A 21,304-nucleotide genomic window follows, 5' to 3' on the forward strand; every position below is an offset into this window, starting at 1 on the left:
AGGGCAGGTCTCTTCCCTGCACCCTCTGTGGTAAAAATGGATGCAATGAAATCAGTTAGTTTCTCAGCATTGTCCTTATCCTCCCCAGTTGCTCCCTTTATCCCCTGCTGAACCAGGGACCCATCAATTGTCTACAGACAGATTCTGGTGGACTGAAATGATTCCCTGGTATTTGTATTATATCTCAGGTCGTTCACTCTGCTAATTCCATTCTAGCCTCCTAATTCCCATCACACACTTCACCTGCTGCACTGCACGCTCCTTTCTCCTGGCTCACAGGGTTAATATTTGCCATGTGCTGAGGGATCCCTGTTTGGCTCTAACAACCTCTTGCACCTGGCCAGGTGGCCGGACGGGGTTACTGTATTTCTCCCCTCGCTGATGCCTTTGTTGCCCTGAGGGTGCCAGGCTCGGTTGCTGACGTAACCTCCAGGCTGAGTCTAAGGATTTTAACTTCCCTGCTTTAAGGCCTTTTTGACTCGCTTCCCCTGGTGAGAGAATGTGATATTGATGCGTTTCTCTTTGTTTTCTTTTTAGAGAAACTCCAGGCTGAGCTCAGTAAGTTCCATTCCCCCCAGTATCACCTTGTCTGACATTGTCTCCTGCTCTGCCTGTCTGTGTTCAGGGGCGTTCTCACCCCTCTGTCTGTGCTTGGTTGCAGGGTGGAGAATCGCCCAGCTCTACGCAGGTACTGTACATCCCGCTGATATTTTATCCAGGGTGAGACCCCTCCTCCCCCTGGGGGCTCTCTGCTCCCATCCCTGCACAAAGCATTTTCCTATGACATTCAATAGGCTAGAAGCAGCAATGTCACTGGGGCAGATGGAAAGGGGCAGACGACACCCGGGTTTATTGCAGAGCAGGTACACGCCCCCTTTGGGAAAGGGCTGATTGGTGAGGAAATCCTGACCCTGCTGTCAGCTGTCCAGGGCGGTAGCTGGTTCTGCAGGACGGACATTCTCACCTGTCCATAACTGGCACTGAGCTGCCCAGCTCTCTCTTCCCAGGATTTCCATGCTCAGACCAGTCTTTAGCCCACAATTTCCTTCTAGCATAACATGCCCAGACAGGAGCTGTTCTGTATCTGTGGGTTTGAGGCGAGGAAGGCCCTGTCCCCATTGCAAGAGTATGTGGGGTTTTATAACCAGCTTGACCCAATTACAGCAAATTGTGCACACACAGCACCTTTTCTGCCTCACAGCTGTGGCTGAGCTGTGTGTGTGTGTTTGTTCCCAGCATGCTGCCTGGCTGTGTGTGCACACTGGTGTATGCTGGGAGACTCCAGGGTATCTCCACCAAGGGTCAGAGAGTCCAGGGGTCCCTGCACTCTGGGGTATCTTACCACACAGAGCTGGGGGGGAAGGCAGGCCGGGGGTGACGGGGGAGGGACACCCAGGAGAGTCACACAAACACCACTGGGGGGCCTGTTAGGGTTTCCACATCTGAGGTCCAAAAAACCGGGACATCTGCCTGCTCCACATACCCCGCCTGTCCCCTCACCCTGGCACTGTCTGCCCAGCCCACCCCGGGAGAGCGCCCAGCGCCCACAGTCTCCTGCCCTGGGGCTGCCCCAGGTACCAACCATGCCAAGCAGGAGGTGACCCTTGGCAGTGACCCCCCACATCCAGTGCTTGCGTGGTGGTGAATGGGCCCTGCTAGCCCGGAGCTCCCCATCTCACTCTCTGCTCCCAACCTGCCCGTCCCCAAGGCTCCCAGACACTCGGACCAGGCTTCCTCCACGCCGGCACCACCACCCCACAGCTCCCCAAGTCCCACAGCCACGGACACACCTGGCACTTGTAGACACTTCCTACGTTAGCCCTGATCATCCCCCTGCCTGTGACACTGAACTGCTTCCCCTACGAGGTCCCCTCAGCGCTCTGCAGCCTGGGGAGAAAACGCTGGACATTTCAGGCCAGTCTGGCCAGGCGCAGGGAGAAAATCGAGTGTTTGGCTTTGGGAAAGTCTCATGTTGTAAACACAAAGAGTTCGTCTACATGGCCCGCAGCAGCAAGTCTCAGAGCCAGGTGACAGACTGGGGTTTGCACCATGTCATTAAAAATAGCTGTGTAGATGTGTCTGGGGCTGGAACTTGGGCTCTGGGGTGTCTGACATGGGGTCCCTCGATCACTGCCACTGTAGATGCCCCTTGGTGTCTAAATACTGACACAGGCCCTGGGCCAGAGTGTGAGAGTGAGAATGACTCTGCAGCCCAGTGGGTCGGGCCCCACTCGGGAGCCCCAGAGCCCAGACCCCTGCTCCAGTGACCCTGTAACTATTGATCCGTTACCATAGTGACGGGAGGGGTGACAGCCCCTGGCACAGCCGTGTCTCAGCTGTGTTGGTGCCCGGTGCAAACACCCAGTGTAGACACTGCGCGGGTGTGAGCTGGGATTGGCACCCGGTGCAGCTTCTCCCAGATGGAGGGGGCAGTAAGTGGGGAAATGCCCCCAACCCGCCCCACTGCCCCAGCCAAATTAGCAATGACCCCTGATCCCCCCAGCACCAGTTACACTCCCCACTCCCCCACTACCCTGCCCCCTCCCAGTGAGCCCAGCCCAGACACCCTTCCTATGCCCTGGGGGAGGGGCTGGGCTGGACAAGGGAAGGGGAGGGGAGGGGAGGGGAGGGGCCGGCTGTGGGGTTTGCCTGGCTGGAAGGTGGGGCCCGTGGGGCTGGCCACCATGGAGAGTCCCAGCTGTGCCCCCTGGGGCAGGGCTGCCCGGCCAGCGGGTGTGTGGGGACGGCACCGACCTGCTCTTAGCAACAAACCAGCCACACACGGCCCCAAAGCAACAGAGATTTCCTGGGGCCTGCCCCTCCCTCACCCCTCTCTGCCCCCTGGTGCCCACCCATCTCCTGCTCCCCCTCGGCCCCCTGGCTCCTGCCCCTCCCTTTCCCATTCCTCACCTCTGGGCCCACCTGTCCTCTGCCTCTATCCTCCCCCGTACCCCACTCCCCCATACCCTTTCTGATTCTCACCACCCCTGCCCCTCACCCCCCTTTGCCTCCCTGTCATGTGCCCTTCCCCTCCACCCACCTCTTTCCTCTGGAACCCACCCTTCCTTTGCCCCCTGCCCTCCTGGCACCAGCCTTTCTCCCCCAACCACCCTTTGCATCCTGGTGCCCACCCCTTCCTCTGCCCGTCCACTCCCTGATGACCCCCCCGATCACCCCATAGCACAAGCCCCTCCCTTCGCCCCCCCATGCCTGCCTCTTCTCTCCCCTTGCCACCTTCCCCTTCCCCATCCCCCACCAGCCACTACCCCTCCACTCCCCACCCCCCAGTCTCCTGGTGGCAGCCCCTCCCTTCATTCCTTTGCCCCCTGGTGTCACCTCTCTACCCTCACCCCCATCTGTTCCCTGGTGCCCACCCTTCCCTTGCCCCCATTGGACCCCCTGCTGTCCGTGCCTTCCCTCATCCCCTTTACCCTCTGGGTCCCACCCCTCCCCTCATCCACCCTCTTCCACCCTGGTGCCCACCCCTCCCTTCGTTACTCTCTGCCCCATAAGGCTGCCCTGTGCCACACCCTCTCTCTGTCCCCCTGTGCTCCCCTGCCCATCATCCCCCCCATTCTATCCCCAGTACCTGACCCGCCCCTCTCCCCCGTCCTTGCAGCCACCCCAACATTCACCCCCTCAGCCCTCCTGGTGCCAGCCCCTCCCTCGCCCTCCTTGTCACCTTGTCACCTGCGCCTTCCCACCTGGTGTGCACTGCTCCCACTGAGATCCCTCTGCCCCGCCTGCCTGCCCCTTCCCTCACCCCCTCTAGTGTCCTGGAGCCAGCTCCACTATTCATTCCCCCTCTGCATCTCTGGGGCTTCTCTTCCCCCTAACCCTCCTGACACCCACCCCTCCCATCACCCCACGGCACCTACCCCAGCCCTCGCTCCGGTGATCATCCCTACCCTAGACACCCCCGCTGCCCCTGGCTCGTGCTTCACTCTGTGCTCCTGGTGCCTCCCCATTCTCTTCCCCCTGCTCCTGATGCCTGCCCCACTCCTCCTCCCCCCACCCCTGGGACCTGACCCTCCTCTTCACCCCCCTCTGTCCTCCTGGTGCCCCACTTCCCTTCCCCCCACTGATCTTGTGTCAGCCCCTCCCCTTTGCCCCTCCTCTTCCTCTGCCAGCATCAGCCTGTCCCCTCCCCTGTCCCTGGGCTGCCCTCCCCTGCCCTGCCCCCACTGACACCTTCCCACCCACCCCACCCCCGCTCCTGCTCTCCTTCCCCTCAAGTTCGCTCCCATGGGCAGAGGGGCCCTGACTCCCCTTAATGGGAAACAACCCCCCCCCCCCCAGCGATTAACGGGGATGCAGGTTAATTTCCCTTTGATCCCCGTGACCAGCCCCTGCCCTGGCCCTGACTCTGTGACTCTCTCCCCAGTGGACGTGACTCTGGATCCAGACACAGCTCATCCCGAACTCGTCCTGTCTGAGGATCGGAAACGTGTGAGACTCGGAGACACACGCCAGGATCTGCCCAACAATCCTGAGAGATTTGATACTGATCCCTGTGTGCTGGGCGCTGAGGGGTTCCCAGGCGGGAGGCATTACTGGGAGCTGGAGGTGGGAGACAAAACTCACTGGGAAATGGGGGTTTGTAGAGAATCTGTGAGCAGGAAGGGGTGGGTCACAGTCTCACCTGAGGATGGATACTGGGCCCTGTGGCTGAGGTATGGGGAATACAAGGCCCTCACCTCCCCCTCGACCCCTCTCCCGGTGAGCGTCAGGCCCAGCCGGGTGGGGATTTTCCTGGACTATGAGGCGGGCGAGGTCTCATTTTACAATGTCACTGACAGGTCCCAGCTCTTCACTTTCACCGACACCTTCTCCGGGACGCTTCACCCTTATTTCTATCCTGGTCGCCACCATAATGGGGGTAAAAACGCGGCTCCCCTGATCATCTGCCCGGTCCCAGCCCAGGCCGGAGGGAATCTCTGTCCCTGACAGTGACACCCGCGGCAGAGACTGTCCCCTCCCAGCGCTGAGCAGCCCCCAGGCCTGTGCCCAGGGGAGGGTCTAAAGGGCATCACCTGCCCCCCCGTTACCCGCCCCTTAATTCTCAGCACCAGGCCCATCAGATGGGGGAGGGGGGAGGGGAGAGGGGCAGAGAAGGGGGTGGGGGGAGCCAGTGTGCTGGGCTGTGGGGTGGGGCAGCGTCAGGGGTGGATGCTGGCGGTGGGGATGGGGAAGGATCCTGCAGCAGAAGGAAGGGAAGAGCCCAGCTGAGATGAGGAAGACTCGGGGATATAATAAGGTGAGAAGGGAGAGGCCTCCCCCAAGGAGGAAGATCCCCCTGCAGAAATGACCGGGAGGGACGGGGGAAGGAGCCCAGTGAGTGGGACGGGGCCAGTGAGTGAGGGGAAGGTCCCGGCATTTCCTGCCCTGGGGCAGTCTCTGCCCATGGCGGGGAGTGAAATGGCCACAGGGGGCAGTGCAGGGGCAGGGGCAGGGGTGAGAGCACCGGGGCCCTGCTGTACGGGCCGCTCTGCGCTGCAGCCTCAGCCTGTGGGGGAGCTGGTCCCAGCGGGATGGGGGGAGGGTGGGGAGTGGGGAGAGCTGGGGGAGGGGATTTGGTAGCTGGGCCAGGGGAAGGGCAAATGGGACCCGCTCAGGGGAAGGAGGCCAGGCAGCTTTTCCTCCCTCCCCATGTGTTTGCCCCTCTCCAGTGCTGTGCGACAAACTGCTCCGTCCTGGCACAGGGTGATACTGGTAGGAAATACGGACAGACAGCTCGTGTCTTCTGCTGCCCCATCACACGTTGCTGCCCATCATCTTTCCCCATCCCCCAGCCCAGGGGTAGCAGATGGTGACAGACGGGATCAGTCACTCCTGTCTGAATTTTCTGCCTCTGTGAAATCTCAGTGTAAAATAGGGAGAGAAGGAGAAAAGAGAGATTGTTCTAAGTTAGAAAATGTTGCTATGCAAGGTGTAAGTATAAGAATATTATAAATTACATTTCAAGATTATTTCAAAAGCATTTCAAGCGTCTAAACATATGTTTCAAAATGGAATTATTTACCTTTATGTTTTTATTCTTCTTTCAAAACAACATTAAAATTCACCTCTAAATATCATTCCTTTGTATTTCTGCTGCGTGATTTCAGGAAATCCAAAATATTTCTCCTAACAAAACTGTCAGCTCTCTCTCTCTCCTTACTGTCTTGACTGGTTCCCTCTGGAAGGCAGGGCACATGCGCCTTTGAAAAGTAATAGGTGAAAAAAGATGACAGACTTAATTAAGTAAAATATTTCAATGAACTCACACAAGATTCCATATTAATATCCCAAGAACTTCTGCTAGAATTAATTGTTGTGATTTTAATCTTTCTAGTTACATATAATTGGTAATTAAAATATGACCCTCCCTTTCCTGTTCTCCTCACATCAATTAACAAAACACAGCCCCCACCCTCAAATGCTATTTTCCTATACACAGGAAGCTCTTCTACCTTATCCTTTCTCGTTTGTTTTTCTTTAGAAATATTATTTCCAGGCAATGTGCTGTGAGTATCCATTTTTTATTTCAATGAGCTCTTTGTGGTCTTGTTATCAGGACACAACAAATGTCGTTTGGTAAAGAAAGAGAAAAAACTTGTATTCCTTAAATGAGTCAGCACAAACTAACATAATTGTATTAAGGACCCAGGAACTTAAAGACACTTCTCATGCTGTTTGGTGAAAACTTCATCAGGAAACTTTTCTTCTCAGTCATACATCAGTCCAAAGGGTGATATTTTTGTTGTCATGTGACGTTTAGAGCACCCAAAAAAAAAAAGTTGTTCCAGGAAATTCATCCCAATTGCTCTGGGTTCTGTCCTCCAGCTTCTGGAATTCTCTGTAAAAATAGTGATGAATTGGTCTAATTCCTTGAAATTAGTGACTGAACCTAATTTCTTGAAGAGGTAGTTGAACGGAGGTATAAGGGGAGGCACATCACATGGCATTCCTACAAATGCTTCTTTTTTTTTTAACCTGGATGCAGTATGAACAGTTTCAATGCAGTTCAATTTTGAAGATTTATTCAAAATATTCAATTCATGGCAGAGCACCCTCTACTTACCTTCATTATTTGAAAATCCACACCCTAAATTACCTTGTGATGGATTCATTTGGCTTTTCATCCTGTCTGCTGGTTTCTAAGTGGCACAAGTTGGTGAAGGTACGTGTTTTTCCCAATTTTCCCACACAGGGAAAGGTTAAGCTGAAAATAGGTAATTTTTCCATAAACTTTCCTTCAGAAATACCTGTGGTCCTTTCCCTATATTCCACTGAAATTATGGGTCAGTTTTGGGGTTTTCTTATCCAATCTGATTGCATTATTACATGGGAAAATCTGTTGGTAAGCAGGTTAAAGTACAAACTACTTGTTGGTATATGAAGTGACATAAACTCTGTTGTCACCAACAATTTACAGCACAAACAATTTACAGACAATGGTGGGGATGTTCATTTGTAACTATCTGACTGTGGATGGGCTCCCCCATCAGCTCCTGGAGCCCCTGGCTGGCAGGCCCGCTTGGGGAATTAAGCAGCACATACAGTGCACCCGGCTACCTGCCCCAAGTGTCTTTATTAATCTTTATGCTCCAGGTACATCGCAGCACAGCAGCAGTTATGTGGAGCCCCTTCCTGCTGCCTGGCTCAGCCTTTTACACCAGACTCCCGACAGGCGCAAGTGATCCCCTCGACCCTTCCAAACCCAACCTGCCTCCGTCCCTCCTCCCCTAACTACACCCGCTGCCCTGCCTGGTTTTTTTTAAAATGTGTTTTTTAATAATAGTTAATGTCTCCACACAGTCACAGTCTAAGTTTGGGTCCTTTTCCAAGAGTAAATAAGTACAGGCCAAACGTCTGCACCTGTAACTTGCATAAATACGCTGTGCCAGCACCACGAGCCATAGAGGTCATTGCTGCTCTGTGCCCTCCGTTAGTACACATGTGCGCTGTGATAGCTGATTAGCGGCCTTATTGTGCAGCAATAATAAATCCAGACAACGATGAACAATAATCTGGCAGGGGACATGTCACTTGCCCATTTTGTGAGGACCTGGCCAGGATTTTGCACAGCTACACCCCCACCCGACCCAGAAAGGGTGTGGAACCTGCCGCCTGCTCCCCTCCCCCGAGGACAGCCACACCCCTCATGGGAGGATGTGCAATGAGGTCGGTGAGAAGCTGTCCCCTGAGAGCCAGGATCTCTTTGCGACTCAGTCCCCTGGCCCCGCTCAGGCAGACAGCGAACCAGATTCCTGCCCTGCAGCAACGGAGCCGATTCCCAGCCACAAACCCAGACTGGGACCAAGAGGCAGATCCTCAGAGGGAATCTCGGCATGTCAGTGTGGAGCTTTAATGTGTTTGTGCTACGCGGCCACGATAGCTTCCATCCTGCGGGCCCAGGGCTGCATCCATTTTTGGCACATGTGAGCTAGGAGGTTTCCAAATCTCCTGCCCACCCCCTCCCTCCTCGGCCCAGGCTGTCCTCTCATCCCCTGCTCCCCACACTTTCCAGGATGGCAGCTCCTCGGCCTAGGCAATCGGCCTCTGTCACATGTTAAAGCCCCAACCTGTGATCATTTTTCAGCCCACACCATGGAGGGCACCTGCCAACCTACCTCTCTTCTTTTCCCCTCCCACATCTGGTGGCAATAAGGAAATGAATCACTTAAAAGATAGTTTTATAAAGGCAATTTTTATAACAATTTCTATCAGTGACAATAAGAGCACAAGTGACAAACAGCAAAAGGATGAGGAGCAAGTGACTTAAAGACAAGTAACTTAAAGACAGCTTTATCAGTGATAGCTATATTTATAGCGAAGGGTGGTTTTCATAGCAGGCAAATGAAAGTGGCTCTATCAAGAAGCTTTTTCAATGAGCACAGTGTGGCAGTTTAATGAATGAACAGGGTTTATGAATGAGCATGGCTTTATGAATGAAGGCAGTTTCATGAATGAAAATCATTAATTTAGTAAAAAAATAATTTTAAAACCAATTCTGCGATATAATTTCTTTTGATTTCATGACTGTTTCCCTACAATTCCCCCAGCCTCCAAGGCATGATGGCAAACCCAATCAGCATACACACGGCACAGCCATAAATCCCAGCCTAGCCCTCCCCATGCACACACCACTTACCACCGCTGAGGTTCCCCAAGGCTGAGAAGCATCTCAGGGAAGGAAAGTCAGAAATCCATAAAAAAAAAGTCACCCAGGCAGGACCCTCTGCTGTGTGACACTTCTCAGGGCAGACTCTCACTAGGGTAAGCCGCCTTGACTTCAGCGCCTCCTGGGACTGACCTCAAAGCCTTCAGCACCCCTGTTCCACACCAGGAGCTTCCTGCAGTGAGTCCGCCTGAATAGGACTCCTGGGGAAAGCCTTATACACCCCCAGAGGGGAACGATGCAGCCCCGACGTCTGCAGTCAGCAGTGACTCTCAGCCAGGGGTGTAAAACAGAGGGTTTATTAGTGGTCCTGAACACAGCCTAGCAAAGTTCTTTGTTAGCACAGAACCCAGAAAGTCCCAGCTAAGTCCGTCTGTGTCAGACCCAGAGTGCAGAGCCCTGGCTCTTTCCCCGCAGTCCCAAACCAGAGTGTCTTGCTTCCCACAGCCCACCCTCAGTCACACCCAGTTGCACCTTCTCCATCCTTTCTTGACTTTCCTGAGCAAAACTGGTCACCTGCCCCCACCTCTCTCCTTGTTCTCCAACTCGCTATAGCCAGCTGGCTTCGTGCAGAGGTTGCCCCCACTCCCACCAGCCGTCAGTTGCTAAGATACAAAATACCCAGCCATTGTCAGGGGTCAGGCAGCTAGCCGGCAGTCACACTTGGTCCTCTAGGGGTCTCTGCAAAGAACAATCACCCTTGTCCCACCACCTGGTTATTCGTGCAACACACAGGGCGCAGCGAGGCATGTACACAATATTCACACAAAACACTAAGAAAATCCCCCATTTTATCACAAAATCCTCTTTGGAATCTGAACAATAACGGCTTGTGGGTTTGTTCCTATTCCCCAGCCACAGCAGTGGCCAGACCCTCAAGGACACGGCCTTTATCAGTGGCTGAGTGGCTGCTAACCTGGGGTGGGGGGAAGGAAAATGTGGGATGAAACATTCACAGACCTCAGAGCAGCCTTCAAAAAGTAAACCCACAAAACCAACGGGGGAGGGGAGGCTGCACTTGAGGGCAGAAAGGGGGAAGAAATGGAGCTGTCCAGAGAGATCCTGGGAGTGGCCAAAAGCAGCATTGCAGGCCAGGGACAGCGCTGCCATGGCACAAGACACTGGAGAAAGACAGAGCTGCAGAGACAACTCCTGGAGGCAACGCAGAGCCAGAACGCTCTGCTGCAGCACAGGCTGCTGTTAGACACCAGGCAACGCGGTGCCTCAGCCAGGACCCAGCCATGTTCTGCAGCCCCTGGGCAATACAGGGTCCTGGGAACACCAGCAACTCCTCCCTGCTGCACCCCCAGCAGTGTCCCCAGGCACCATTCCCGGCACAGGCCCTAGCTCAGGGCAGCCAGCACAGCTGCCTTTGGCAGCCCAGCTTTCTTGGGCATCGAAAATCCTGATAACGTCCAGCCTTGCCACTCAACGCTGGAAGGCCCAAGAACAAGAAGAGGCAGAAGCCAGGTGTCTGCTCACCTGGGACTCGAAGGCACCCCCGTTTTGTGCTGCCCTCCACTGCACTGTGTCCCTAAGTTCTTGCTTCATTATTGTTTTATTAAAGGTTCGTTTGTTTGTTCTATAGGTTGTTGTTTAATAATAAAAACTATTAACAATTCATTACTAAAGAGCAACCTACTGACCTGTTGGACTCTGTAAAAATCTAAAACGATTGATTAACCATTTATTAAAGCATCTATTAATCATTAATGAATCCCTTATAAACGATTCATAAATGGAACCTTAGGAGAAAGTGTGACCCAAGGAAAACGTGTGACCCACATAATAACGCAATGGGGTGGCCCCACACTACACTGGGGCTGGGAGGCAAGTGATAATTCCCAGCAGGTCTACCCTGCCCCGCTCAGTCTGAACTGCCTGCCAGTTAGAGTCAGAGGTTGCCCCAGCCCCATTGAGGAAGGCATTTACATGGGAGCAGAAAGAGAAGCTGGAGATGGGACCTTTCTTCTTGCTCCTCCCAGAAAGAAAGTTACCTCCTGCTAGGGTCACTTTTTCCATCAGTTGGAGAAGGGGACGTGCTTCCCCAGCCTCACTCTGCTCAGTGACAATATTATCGCAGGGCACAAACCAAGAAACCCAAACCAGCCCCCAGAGCCCTTGTCTGTGTTTGCAGGAGCAAATCCTGAGCCGCCTGCAGCATGTGAGGGAGGAGAGAGAAGAGCTCCAGGACTGAAATCCGACTGGGACAAGGAGAGTGGGAGGCTCCTGGTAGGTGCCCTGCCCTGCCCAGAGCAGACTGGGGAGCAGGCGGGCAGAGCTCTCACCGTGGCTGTGTCTGTTGGCTGGTGGTGACAGGTCTCTACAAGGCCGGGTGCCCTGAGCAGCAGCCTCTGGTGAGTCGTGCTGGAGAGGCCGGTGCAAAGGGCAAGAGTCTAAGGAGAGATTCTGGGGGAAGCAAGAGAAATTGTGGAGAGACCCTAAAGTGGCCGAGCTCAGGGCGTTCTGGCTGCTCGGCCTGTAGCTGGTTTCATGGGGCAGAGACCAGGTGCCACGGCTGTGGCAAACCCCCGGCTCCATCCCCAGGAGGAGCTCACCTGGCCAGGCTATTTACAGGATCCTGTGACTGTGAACAGTGGGTCTTCTGCTGGGTCTTCATCACTCGCTGCTGGGAGGAGCTAGGGAGAGACTTGCCTTGTCGCTAGTGCAGGAAAAATCCTCTGGGGACAGGGACTTCCAACCCGACAAGCAGCAGGGGAATAAAATGTGGTAAAAATAACAACTAAGGTTAGGGGCAGCCAGGGGCCCAGGAGGGGACAGCAGGTGTGAGAAACACCAGGAGAGTTTACAGCTCTTCTGTAGAGAGGATCAAGCCCCATCTGTGTGGTCTGCAGGCAGTGCCAGGATCTCAGGCTCACACTGCAGTTCCCATCCAGGAGGCTGCACAGAGCCCAAGGTGGGAATCTCTAGTCTCTCAGTATTTATCCAGGATCATTGAATCCAGCGGGTCTCTTTTGCCTTCTTCTCCCTTATTTATTTGGTGGAGACGTTCTTGGTGTGAAATCCCCATGGGAAGATGTTGCTCACCCTTGTAAGTTGCAGGAACACTTTGCTGATATTTTTTGCTGGCAGGTGAAACAGAAGTTCTGGAACTTCCCAAGCCGAATGTGACGGAGTCTGTGAAGATGAGTATGGTGAGAAGGCGACAATCCCAGGGTGGAAGGCAAGTGTCTGGCTTTTATCTGGAAAAAAATTTGGGTTCTGCATAGTCAAGGGTGAAGCCAGATTCTCTGTGCGTGTCTGACTTTTTCCTGTGTCTCTCACTGCCCCAACATCAAACTTCTCCACTAGTAATTTCACATGCAGGATCTTGGGCAGAATGTTTCTGGAAAGTTTGGGGCAAATCCAACAAGATACGATGGAGAAATAATGGGTCAGATATTGAGCATAGAGCATCACTTCTGGGACGCTTCCCTGACATTATTTTTGGCTCACGTTGCCCAGCATGTCTGCAGTAAAAACACCAGGGAATTTTAAAGGAGTTTTAAAAATTGAACTGTGTTTCCACAGTAATACACTATCTCTCTGGTCACTACACAGGCCTTGTCCACACACAAATTACACTGCTTTAACTCAACTAGTGTCGTTACAACAGTACAAACCGCTGCTGTGGATGCAGTTATATTGGGGTTTGTCCAGGTGGGAAAGTTACACCAGCATAAGGCAAGGTGAGAATTGAAACCACTATAGTTACACTGGTACCATTCCCCTGGTCGATGCTTTTATTCTACAGTGAGTGTCTACAGGAGGAGTTATACCCGTGTAACAAAAGCCATTTAACTACACCGGTGTAATTATTCCAGTAGAGCTGATGAAACTTTCCCATGTAGAAAAGCCCTCCCTATAAAGGTCGCTTGTACAGGTATAGCTATTCCCATAGGGAAAGGAAATGAGAGATACCAGTATGAGGGGCTCTATAACAAGAGAACTGTGTCTGTGCAGGGTTGCACTGATCTCTCTCTTTCAGTAGAAAAATCACCCCTGAAATAGTTACACCAGGATAAAAACTTCACACAGACCAGGCCTAACTAAAGGTGCATTTTTTAAACTGATTTAGGACAGGTCCACACTTCACATTTCAGTGGCACAGCTGCACCGGTGCAGTTGCGTCACTGTAGCACTTCCGGTGAAGTCGCTCTAAGCCGATGGCAGAGCGCTGTCCTGTTGGCTTAATAGCTACTGCCTCTCGCCGAGGTGGAGCTGTGTCGTGGGAGAAGCTCTCCTGCAGCCATAGCGCTGCCTACACCTGCACTTAGGTCGGTGTAGCTGTGTCGCTCTGGGGTGTGTTACACTGAAGTGATTTTGCAGCACAGACCAGCGCTGAGTTAAACCCGTGCAAATCCCTGTGTCGATTCTTTGTTGAATTGGTTAGAGTGCCTTGTAGTGAGCTTCATTCAGTCCCACTATTTGATGGCGGTGGGGACAGGGGAGTGTTGCCAGCTCCAATGGCTTCATCGTGGGTGTCCTGATAGCTGGTGTTTATGTTAAAGTCCCAGTTCCTGGAACCCTGCGATCAGCTGAGACCCTCGGCTTAGTTTTGTTTGTAAATGAAAGTTCCCAGCCCTCCTGGTTACAGAGAAAAGCTAAATAATGTGACCCTAGTGGCTCAGAAACCATGGCCAACACCAAGTCCCTCAGACTTGCTGGGATTAAAAGGACATTCCCTAGCTGTTTTCCAAATCTCAGGACTTGAGAGCCAGTCCCATGATTTCAGGGGCCTGGCTCGTGACGCTGAGCACTGGGGCAGGGCCACGCTGGCTGCATGGCACAGGCTGGGGGCGGCAGCGTTAGCCTGTCAAAACATTCATGGCCAAACGAACCTGGCACAAGCGTGTGCGGATCCCTCTGGGCCAATTGCAGCTGGGATGTGGGGGGTGTGAAGTGCATGGCGGGTAAGCGGCAAAGCTGTGTAACTTGCCCTGCTCGCACTCGGCGAAAGGGCAGAACGAGGGTGACTCGCTCGGCAAGGGGCTGCGGGCAGCGGAGGGAGAGGCTGGGAACAGGCGGGGGTGGAATAAAGCAGCCCCTCATCCTTCTGCCTGCGCCATCCCCAGCACAGGGCCATATTCACCCGGGGGCGCCAAACCCCTGCCAGTGACCCCGCTCTGCCTCAGCGCAGCTCCAGGCTGTCACGTCCTTGTGTCCCCGGGCCCAGGAAACCTTCCCCTACTGTAGCAAGCTATGAAGGGATCAACTCAGTGTGAGAAAGATCTAGGCCTGAACATCCCTAAAAAGATAAAGAGGCAGCAGCATTCTATCATAAGAGACAAAGACCATTAAGAAAACGGTCTTTGCAACACGAAAGTCATCGCAGAAGAGTTGAAAACCCTGCCTATAACTTTGGGGCATGGATACGCAATGTGAACATCCCTTTTCTGTAATTCGTACAGGGCCTAGCACCCTTAGGAAAAGTTACTTTATGAAAAAGGCATGCTGGATAATGCTGAACGAGCTGTCTGGCACACCAGAGAATACTGTGTGGTGTTACAGTTGTTGGCAGCCTCTATGTAAAGAAAGGCTTTGTAAATACTCTTATCAATTTGCAGGGTTGCCAGATACTTTTAACAATCACCAATTGTTTTCTACCAAGATGTGACAAAGTGGGAATATTCTGTAGAATTTTTATGGGGCCTGTGTGCACCTCAGTTTCCCCTATATTTTTCATGGCTATCCAAGGAGGAGGGGAAGAGAAAAGGGCAGGTTTGCTCTTGGAGCAGGCTAGGACATAGCAGTGATGTGTGAGTGTGAAAGAGAGCACACCCTAATTGCCTGAGCCTGAATAAGTCATTTAAAAAGAAAAAAGGACTGGCTGAGGTTGACCCAATGAATCTGGCTGATTTATGTGAAAATGGGAGAATCCTGTTCCTAATCCTTACCCAACCCAAAAGGGAAATGTTGCAGCAACAGGCCAGGAGACTGACTGTCTGCTAATCAGTGACCCAGGGAGATGTCAGTTAATTTAGGATCCACAGGCAAGTGACAAATGATGATCCATGTGCAACATGGGATTAAATTTTTGAACATATCTGAGCAAGCACATGTTTTACATGAGCCAGTTCTATGAAGTAGTTGTTTAAGGATCCATACATGATTGCTACTGCTGAAATTAAACCATCTGTCAACGTGGGCCAGCAGATGGGATTGTTGAGCTGCATTAAAAATGGTATTGGGAGGAACAGCAAATCAGCAACATGACAGCATCTTCATGACAGAACTCAAGTCTTTCAAGTAAGGTCAGGTACCAATAGCAACCTGGTGTAAATTGGAGAAGCCCTTCAGGCCTCTCTAACGTAGTTCAGGGCGACGAACCCTGTACACAGTTGCAGCAGAATCAGGGACGTAACAAAGGTAAGCTGTAAACCCCTTAAGCCATGCATCTTCACACCCCTGATTCTATGCAGATCAGCAACACGGCAGAAGCTGGTCTAAGGTTTTGTACAAACACTCCCCTCACTAGCAAGGATTTACAAAGATTAGAAGATTATTCTGTTCTTAAAAGGAGTAAGGCTTCATTAAATACAACCAATAATTTTCAAATAAAGCTATGAGTTTCCAAAACATCAAGTGTTTGTATATCAACTTTTCAGTCAAAACAGTTATGGAATCATTATGTTTCCATAATTAAGATCAGACATTTTAAATGCAAAATTCAATTCAAGAGTCTCTCAGATTAACTGCAGACAAGCTGTTTGCACGGTGTCCCCAAATTATCTGTGAGCTTTTAACAACTTTTCATTTTAGAGCACATGCATTCCCTCAATATTTGTATAAGGCTGAAAACCCTGCTACGGACAGCTTAAAAAAATCACTGCATCTACAGTGTTTTAGAATGGCTGTGTAAGACGATTTGTACATTATGTTGTACACAGACAGGTGGAGATACCACTCTAGAACTGTACCTGGGAATGAATGGTTCTACAGTGTCACAGGTACCTAGGTAACTGATATTTACCTTTACTTCCAAGGCTTTTGCTTTCAAGTTGTGTCATCTTGTTCAGGTTTTTCCGTTTCAATTCATGTAGAGCACATTCAAGTTTTGCACTTGTTTCAGTGCACTGAAAAATACATGCATAAGTGTTCAGAACAAATTTAATTTTACAATACGACTATTAGTATCTAACAGTACTTGCAAACCATGTCAATATTCCCTACATGAGGGTACAATCATCACTTGGTTGGCTAAGATGTCTGGAATAGCAGGAACAGACATCTCAACTGTGGTTAGCGGTTTAAAAATACAGAAGTTACAGGAATCAGAAAGGTTGGGAGATTCCCTAGATCAGGTTCAGCAGCTCCAGCAACCACTGGAATCTAGTATTAGGGGAAAGGCTCAGCCTGAGGCGGAAAATGTCACACTGCAAACAAAAGCTTTAAACGGATGAGCTGCAGAGCAAAGACCTGTGCCATACTCATGATAAGCAGCAACAGGAAAAATTAGTGGAACGAGGTTGCTGTTAAAAGAAACAGCCACACAGACAACAATAACTGCAGTGCTGGATCTGCAGAACCCATGGGAAACTGACTGACCATGCACATTGCCAGCAAGAAATGGCTTGCTTGCAGAAGGAACTGGAGACTGTGCAACTGACCAACAGCACAGCTTAGGAGAGCGGTGCTGTGGGGAGCATTGGAAAGGCTGTGCTCATCAGATTAGAGGAAAAAGGCTAACCTCAAAATAAATCAGGAGAACTTTTCTAGATTTTCCTATAGAGGTAATACTAATAGCCCAGAAAGAAAAGTGATGAAATCTTTCCTTTCAGGAGAAGCTCATCATAGATTCCCCTCCTGGAAAGAAGCAGTAGTTAAAGGAAAGATCAGAGCCATGTGTAACTCAACCCAGGTCTCCTTAAAACTTTTACCCTCCCAGAATTGTCACCCCTCTGTGCTGGGTCATCAACAACTTCATCGGCTTCCTGATGGGTCATATTTCTGCTCCTGGTCAAGGTGCTCTGCATGAGCTGCAATGAGTTTTTTAAAAGAGTGAATGGAGGCACCTGACTGGCCGTCCTGCTCTCTTTAAAATGAACACGGTTTTGTCAATTTCACTGATCACCCATTGGTCTGGCACTGGCTATTCAAAAGTCAGAGCAAGTTCCCCTCCCTGCCCCCTTCTTTTTTCTGGTTTTGGATTCAAGGGTTTGCTCCTTGTTCTCATTTGGATATTCACCAAGGAGTTTGGTTTCACTTGTAATGTTATTCTTTATTGGATTATTCAGATACTTTCAGGGACCTGCTTCTATTACCTGAGCCAAACACTAAGAGATGGGGCCCTTACACCCGGGGCACTGGGGCTATGGGTGGGCCAGGCAGCCTGTGCCAGTCCACCAGCCAAGCCATGCAGTTTCACATTGGAGGGATGGGGGGGAAGGTGGGAAGGCTGCAGTGATTCAGGCCAGTTGACCCAGCCAGGCAGGCAGTTTCACACTGGGGGAGGGAGGAGAACCTGGGAGGAGATGGTGACAGACTGTAGCATGGAGGTGGCAGCTGAACAGTTTCATGCCTGTGGAGTTTCTTGCTACCCTGAATAAACTGCATCACCCCCTCCCCCTGGAGATATACATTTCTTCTTAGTCCTAGGGATGTCTGTTGCATGGGTGTACAGGGCTGTGCCGGAGTCGGTTGGCTGGACAAGGGGACTGTGTGCAGACTGGGAAATGGCAGGGGACACCAGCTACCTTCCTCCCACTACTTGTAGTAGACAAGTGAAATGAAGAATGTTTCCTGGCGTGGTCCTTTTACACGATACATTTACATTTCACATAACATCGTCAGAGAATGGTACAGACATTGACTAATGCTGCTGCAGAGTTGGCATTGCCATTTGTCATGGCAAAGAATTGTATAGAAATTGACTAATGCTTGGGTGTGTGAGCTAGCCTAGAGTTCTGCATACGCCCCGATTTTACTGCTGCATTTGGTAAAAGAATGGCTCCTGGTTCAAAATCTGCCCTGTCCTCAAGCAAATGGGCCAAGTACAGACAGAGACTGCAAGCAACAGCAGGAAGAATGATCTGAACCCATGGATTACGCCTGTTGTAGGGGATGTCAATCTGACTGGCTGCGAACCTGCACTTTGTGCCCACCACGGGAGTCTTGTGCAGCATAGGAAGACAGAAGAGCACTAGAAAATGCTGTTCCATTCTCCTCAAACGTTTGACTGATTTGGGGTTAAGGTTTCCCAGCAGATCTACTTCTGCTTCAGGGCGACAGACAGAACCGAGAGTTGTTTGCTTTCCAGTATGCCATGCAGCCGTGGACATTTAAGGACATGTGGAAAGTATCAGAATTGGAACAGATGGCTTTGTTACAGTTACAGTGGGAAGAAACAATTGCGTACACTACATTTCAGAAGAATACACATCCTGTCCCGTCGAAATGTTTGCTACTCCATGCAGTGAGTGAGGCCCTGGACAGGTTGCCCAGACACTGAGAACTTGATCTGAGTTCTACAAGTGGTTTTCCCACAGCACTATCTGGCAACATAAATACACTAAAACTATACAGATCAACTGCAAAGTGCAGTCTCTGAAACATATACAGGCTTCCAACACCAAGAGACTATTTTACTACTGTTTCCTTCCCTCCTTGAAGGGATGGAATGAAACTGCACTTTCAATTGTGCAAAGAGGATGAGTGTTGCTCCAATGCAGACCTTTCCTATAGGTACAGTGAGAAGAACAAAGTTTAGCTGCAATTTGTGGCATTGGTCATTCAACAATTCCACCAACTGAGGCTTGGTCTACACTGCCAGCGAAATTCAGCAGCAGTCGACGGGAGATACGCAAGCTATGTATCTCCCATCGACTTCCTAGCTTCTACCTACCACAGCATCCCCACTATGCTGCACCGATGGGAAATGCCCTCACGTCAAAGCAGCGTTACTCTTTTTGTGGGGGTGGATTAACTGCATCGACTTCCGGATCAATCAAGCGGGTCTCCACTGCTGCTCAATCGATCCCACAGAATCGATCCGGCGGTGCCGGCAGTGCTGCTGTCAATATAGACATCTCCTGAGTCAGTTATTCTAAATTGATACAGAAAACACCTTCAAGTGTTTTTGTGCTCTTCAGATCATTGGTTGCTAGAGTTCTGAAGCCGACTTGCAGCCCATATCTGATGGAAGACTGCTCGGATCAATTTGGATGACAGAAACCGCCAACCACTTTCTGGTTTAGACTTTGGTGCAAGTATCCACATCATGGTGCAAGAAGCACAACTACAGGATCACGAGTGCCCTCAGCATCCAAGTCAGGGGCACAGAATGTCTCCTGTGAGCCACCAAACAGGTTCAAAGGAGGCTGCCGGACAACACTGCAGAATGGAGCTCAGTGTCCACATTCAGGTTCTGGGATTCTATCCCGTGGAAAGCCCCCATTGTCCTCACCACCACTGCTAAAATTATTCAAGGGCAACGTGAGTGAACTGGATGTTCAATACAAAAGTCCGTTAACTACGGCAAAACACGAGAGGACAAAAATGCCCTGCAGTTCTGGGTAGAGGTGAACGAACACTGAGGCAAGCAGCAAGAACTGCTTTAGGGAACTCAGTTCTGTCTTCGTTAGCAGTGTCACTAACAATGCAGATGTGGAGAGGATTTTCTCAGATGAGCATTATAACAATCTAAGCTAAGAAAGTCACTCAGACAAAAGACACTGACTAGTGCGTTACACTGACTGACTGACTAGTGTTACACCGACCAACTAGTGTTACACTGACCGACTAGTGTGTTACACTGACCGACTAGTGCGTTACGTGTTACACTGACCGACTAGTGTGTTACACTGACTGACTAGTGCGTTACATGTTACACTGACTGACTAGTGTGTTACACGTTACACTAACTGACTAGTGCGTTACACTGACTGACCAGTGCGTTACATGTTACACTGACCGACTAGTGCATTACGTGTTATACTGACTGACTAGTGCTGTTATGAGTGTTACAATGACTAGTGCGTTACACTGACTGACTACGTTACGTGTTGACTGTTACACTAGTGCGTTACGTGTTACACTGACTGACTAGTGCGTTACACTGACTGACTAGTGCGTTACGTGTTACACTGACTGACTAGTGCATTACACATCTACTACAGACTGAGCAGACTAGATATGTGCTCTGTTTTTATGAAATACATGAAAGAAAAGAGCCAAAAACACCCCCTCCCCCTTCCTACCTACATCACCAACCAGCCAGGAGTACTGATGCGCATCAGCAGAACCTTGCTCCTCACCCTCGTGCTAGTCACCTGGCCAGTGACTACCACGAGCACCAAGAGGCTGGTAACTATAACATCTGTGAGACCCCTGTGTATGTTTGTCTGTCTCCCTGTCTGTGTATGAGTGCCAATGAAGGTACCAGTTGACACACGTGTCAATGAAGTATACTTTATTAACAAGTCTCTGTATTTGCAATCACTAAGTAAAGCACAATATTGATATTGTTACAGTGTTGATCCTGTTGTCCTGGTGTTTGCACTATTGATACTATTTACCAAATTTCTGTGTTCACAATAAACGTGGCTTGTTGCCTTATCCCCTGAAAAAGGTCCTGTGATATTTGTTATTTGGATAACATTTGCTATCCAATGGAAACAAATTTTAGCCACTGCTCTGAACTGCTCCTTGGATCTCTGTTTAAGATTAATCCAGCTGACAATCCTACGGAGAATGCATGGGACCCCTCAACAACTGTTCAAAACTGATGGTGCTAAATCAGACAAATCTCGGGGCTGTGACTGAGCAGGTGTAACTTAACTCATAGACTCTGGGCCTGCTCCTACACCCGCAGAACTGAACTGCAGAGTTAATTCTTTTCCTATCAAATAAAATTGTGTAATAAGACAAACAGATAATTTAAAACCGAATGGATGTTAATTGGAAGCTGAATAAACCGGAAACACTTTAGTTATGCTGCGAACCAATAATTGTTAAAAGACAAGTCCTACAAAAGGAAATCCAGAAAGTGACCAGCAGTGGCAGACTGGAGCACAGACATTGTAAGCTTGGCGACCATGGAAAGAATTGAAAACCATCCCAGAAACACCCCAGAAAAATGCTCAGAGCTCTGGGATGTTTTCCTGGCAGTATCTCAATGAACCCATTAATATATGGAGGCCC

The 21,304-nt window shown here is 50.6% G+C and overlaps 1 protein-coding gene across 1 annotated transcript; it reads left to right on the top strand.

The window, feature by feature from the left end:
- Window positions 1–36: 36 nt before the first annotated feature.
- On the top strand, window positions 37–5,080 carry LOC137143527 (E3 ubiquitin-protein ligase TRIM39-like). Its single transcript, XM_067533344.1, has 4 exons — window positions 37–54; window positions 538–558; window positions 662–720; window positions 4,383–5,080. The coding sequence occupies exons 1-4, from the start codon at window positions 37–39 to the stop codon at window positions 4,945–4,947; spliced, it is 663 nt and encodes a 220-aa protein (XP_067389445.1). The 3' UTR covers window positions 4,948–5,080.
- Window positions 5,081–21,304: the final 16,224 nt, after the last annotated feature.

The sequence above is a fragment of the Emydura macquarii genome, unplaced genomic scaffold (genome assembly GCF_026122565.2).
Source record: "Emydura macquarii macquarii isolate MOO-44397 ecotype Brisbane River unplaced genomic scaffold, CSIRO-AGI_Emac_v2 contig_3341, whole genome shotgun sequence".
NCBI classification, from domain to species: domain Eukaryota; kingdom Metazoa; phylum Chordata; order Testudines; family Chelidae; genus Emydura; species Emydura macquarii.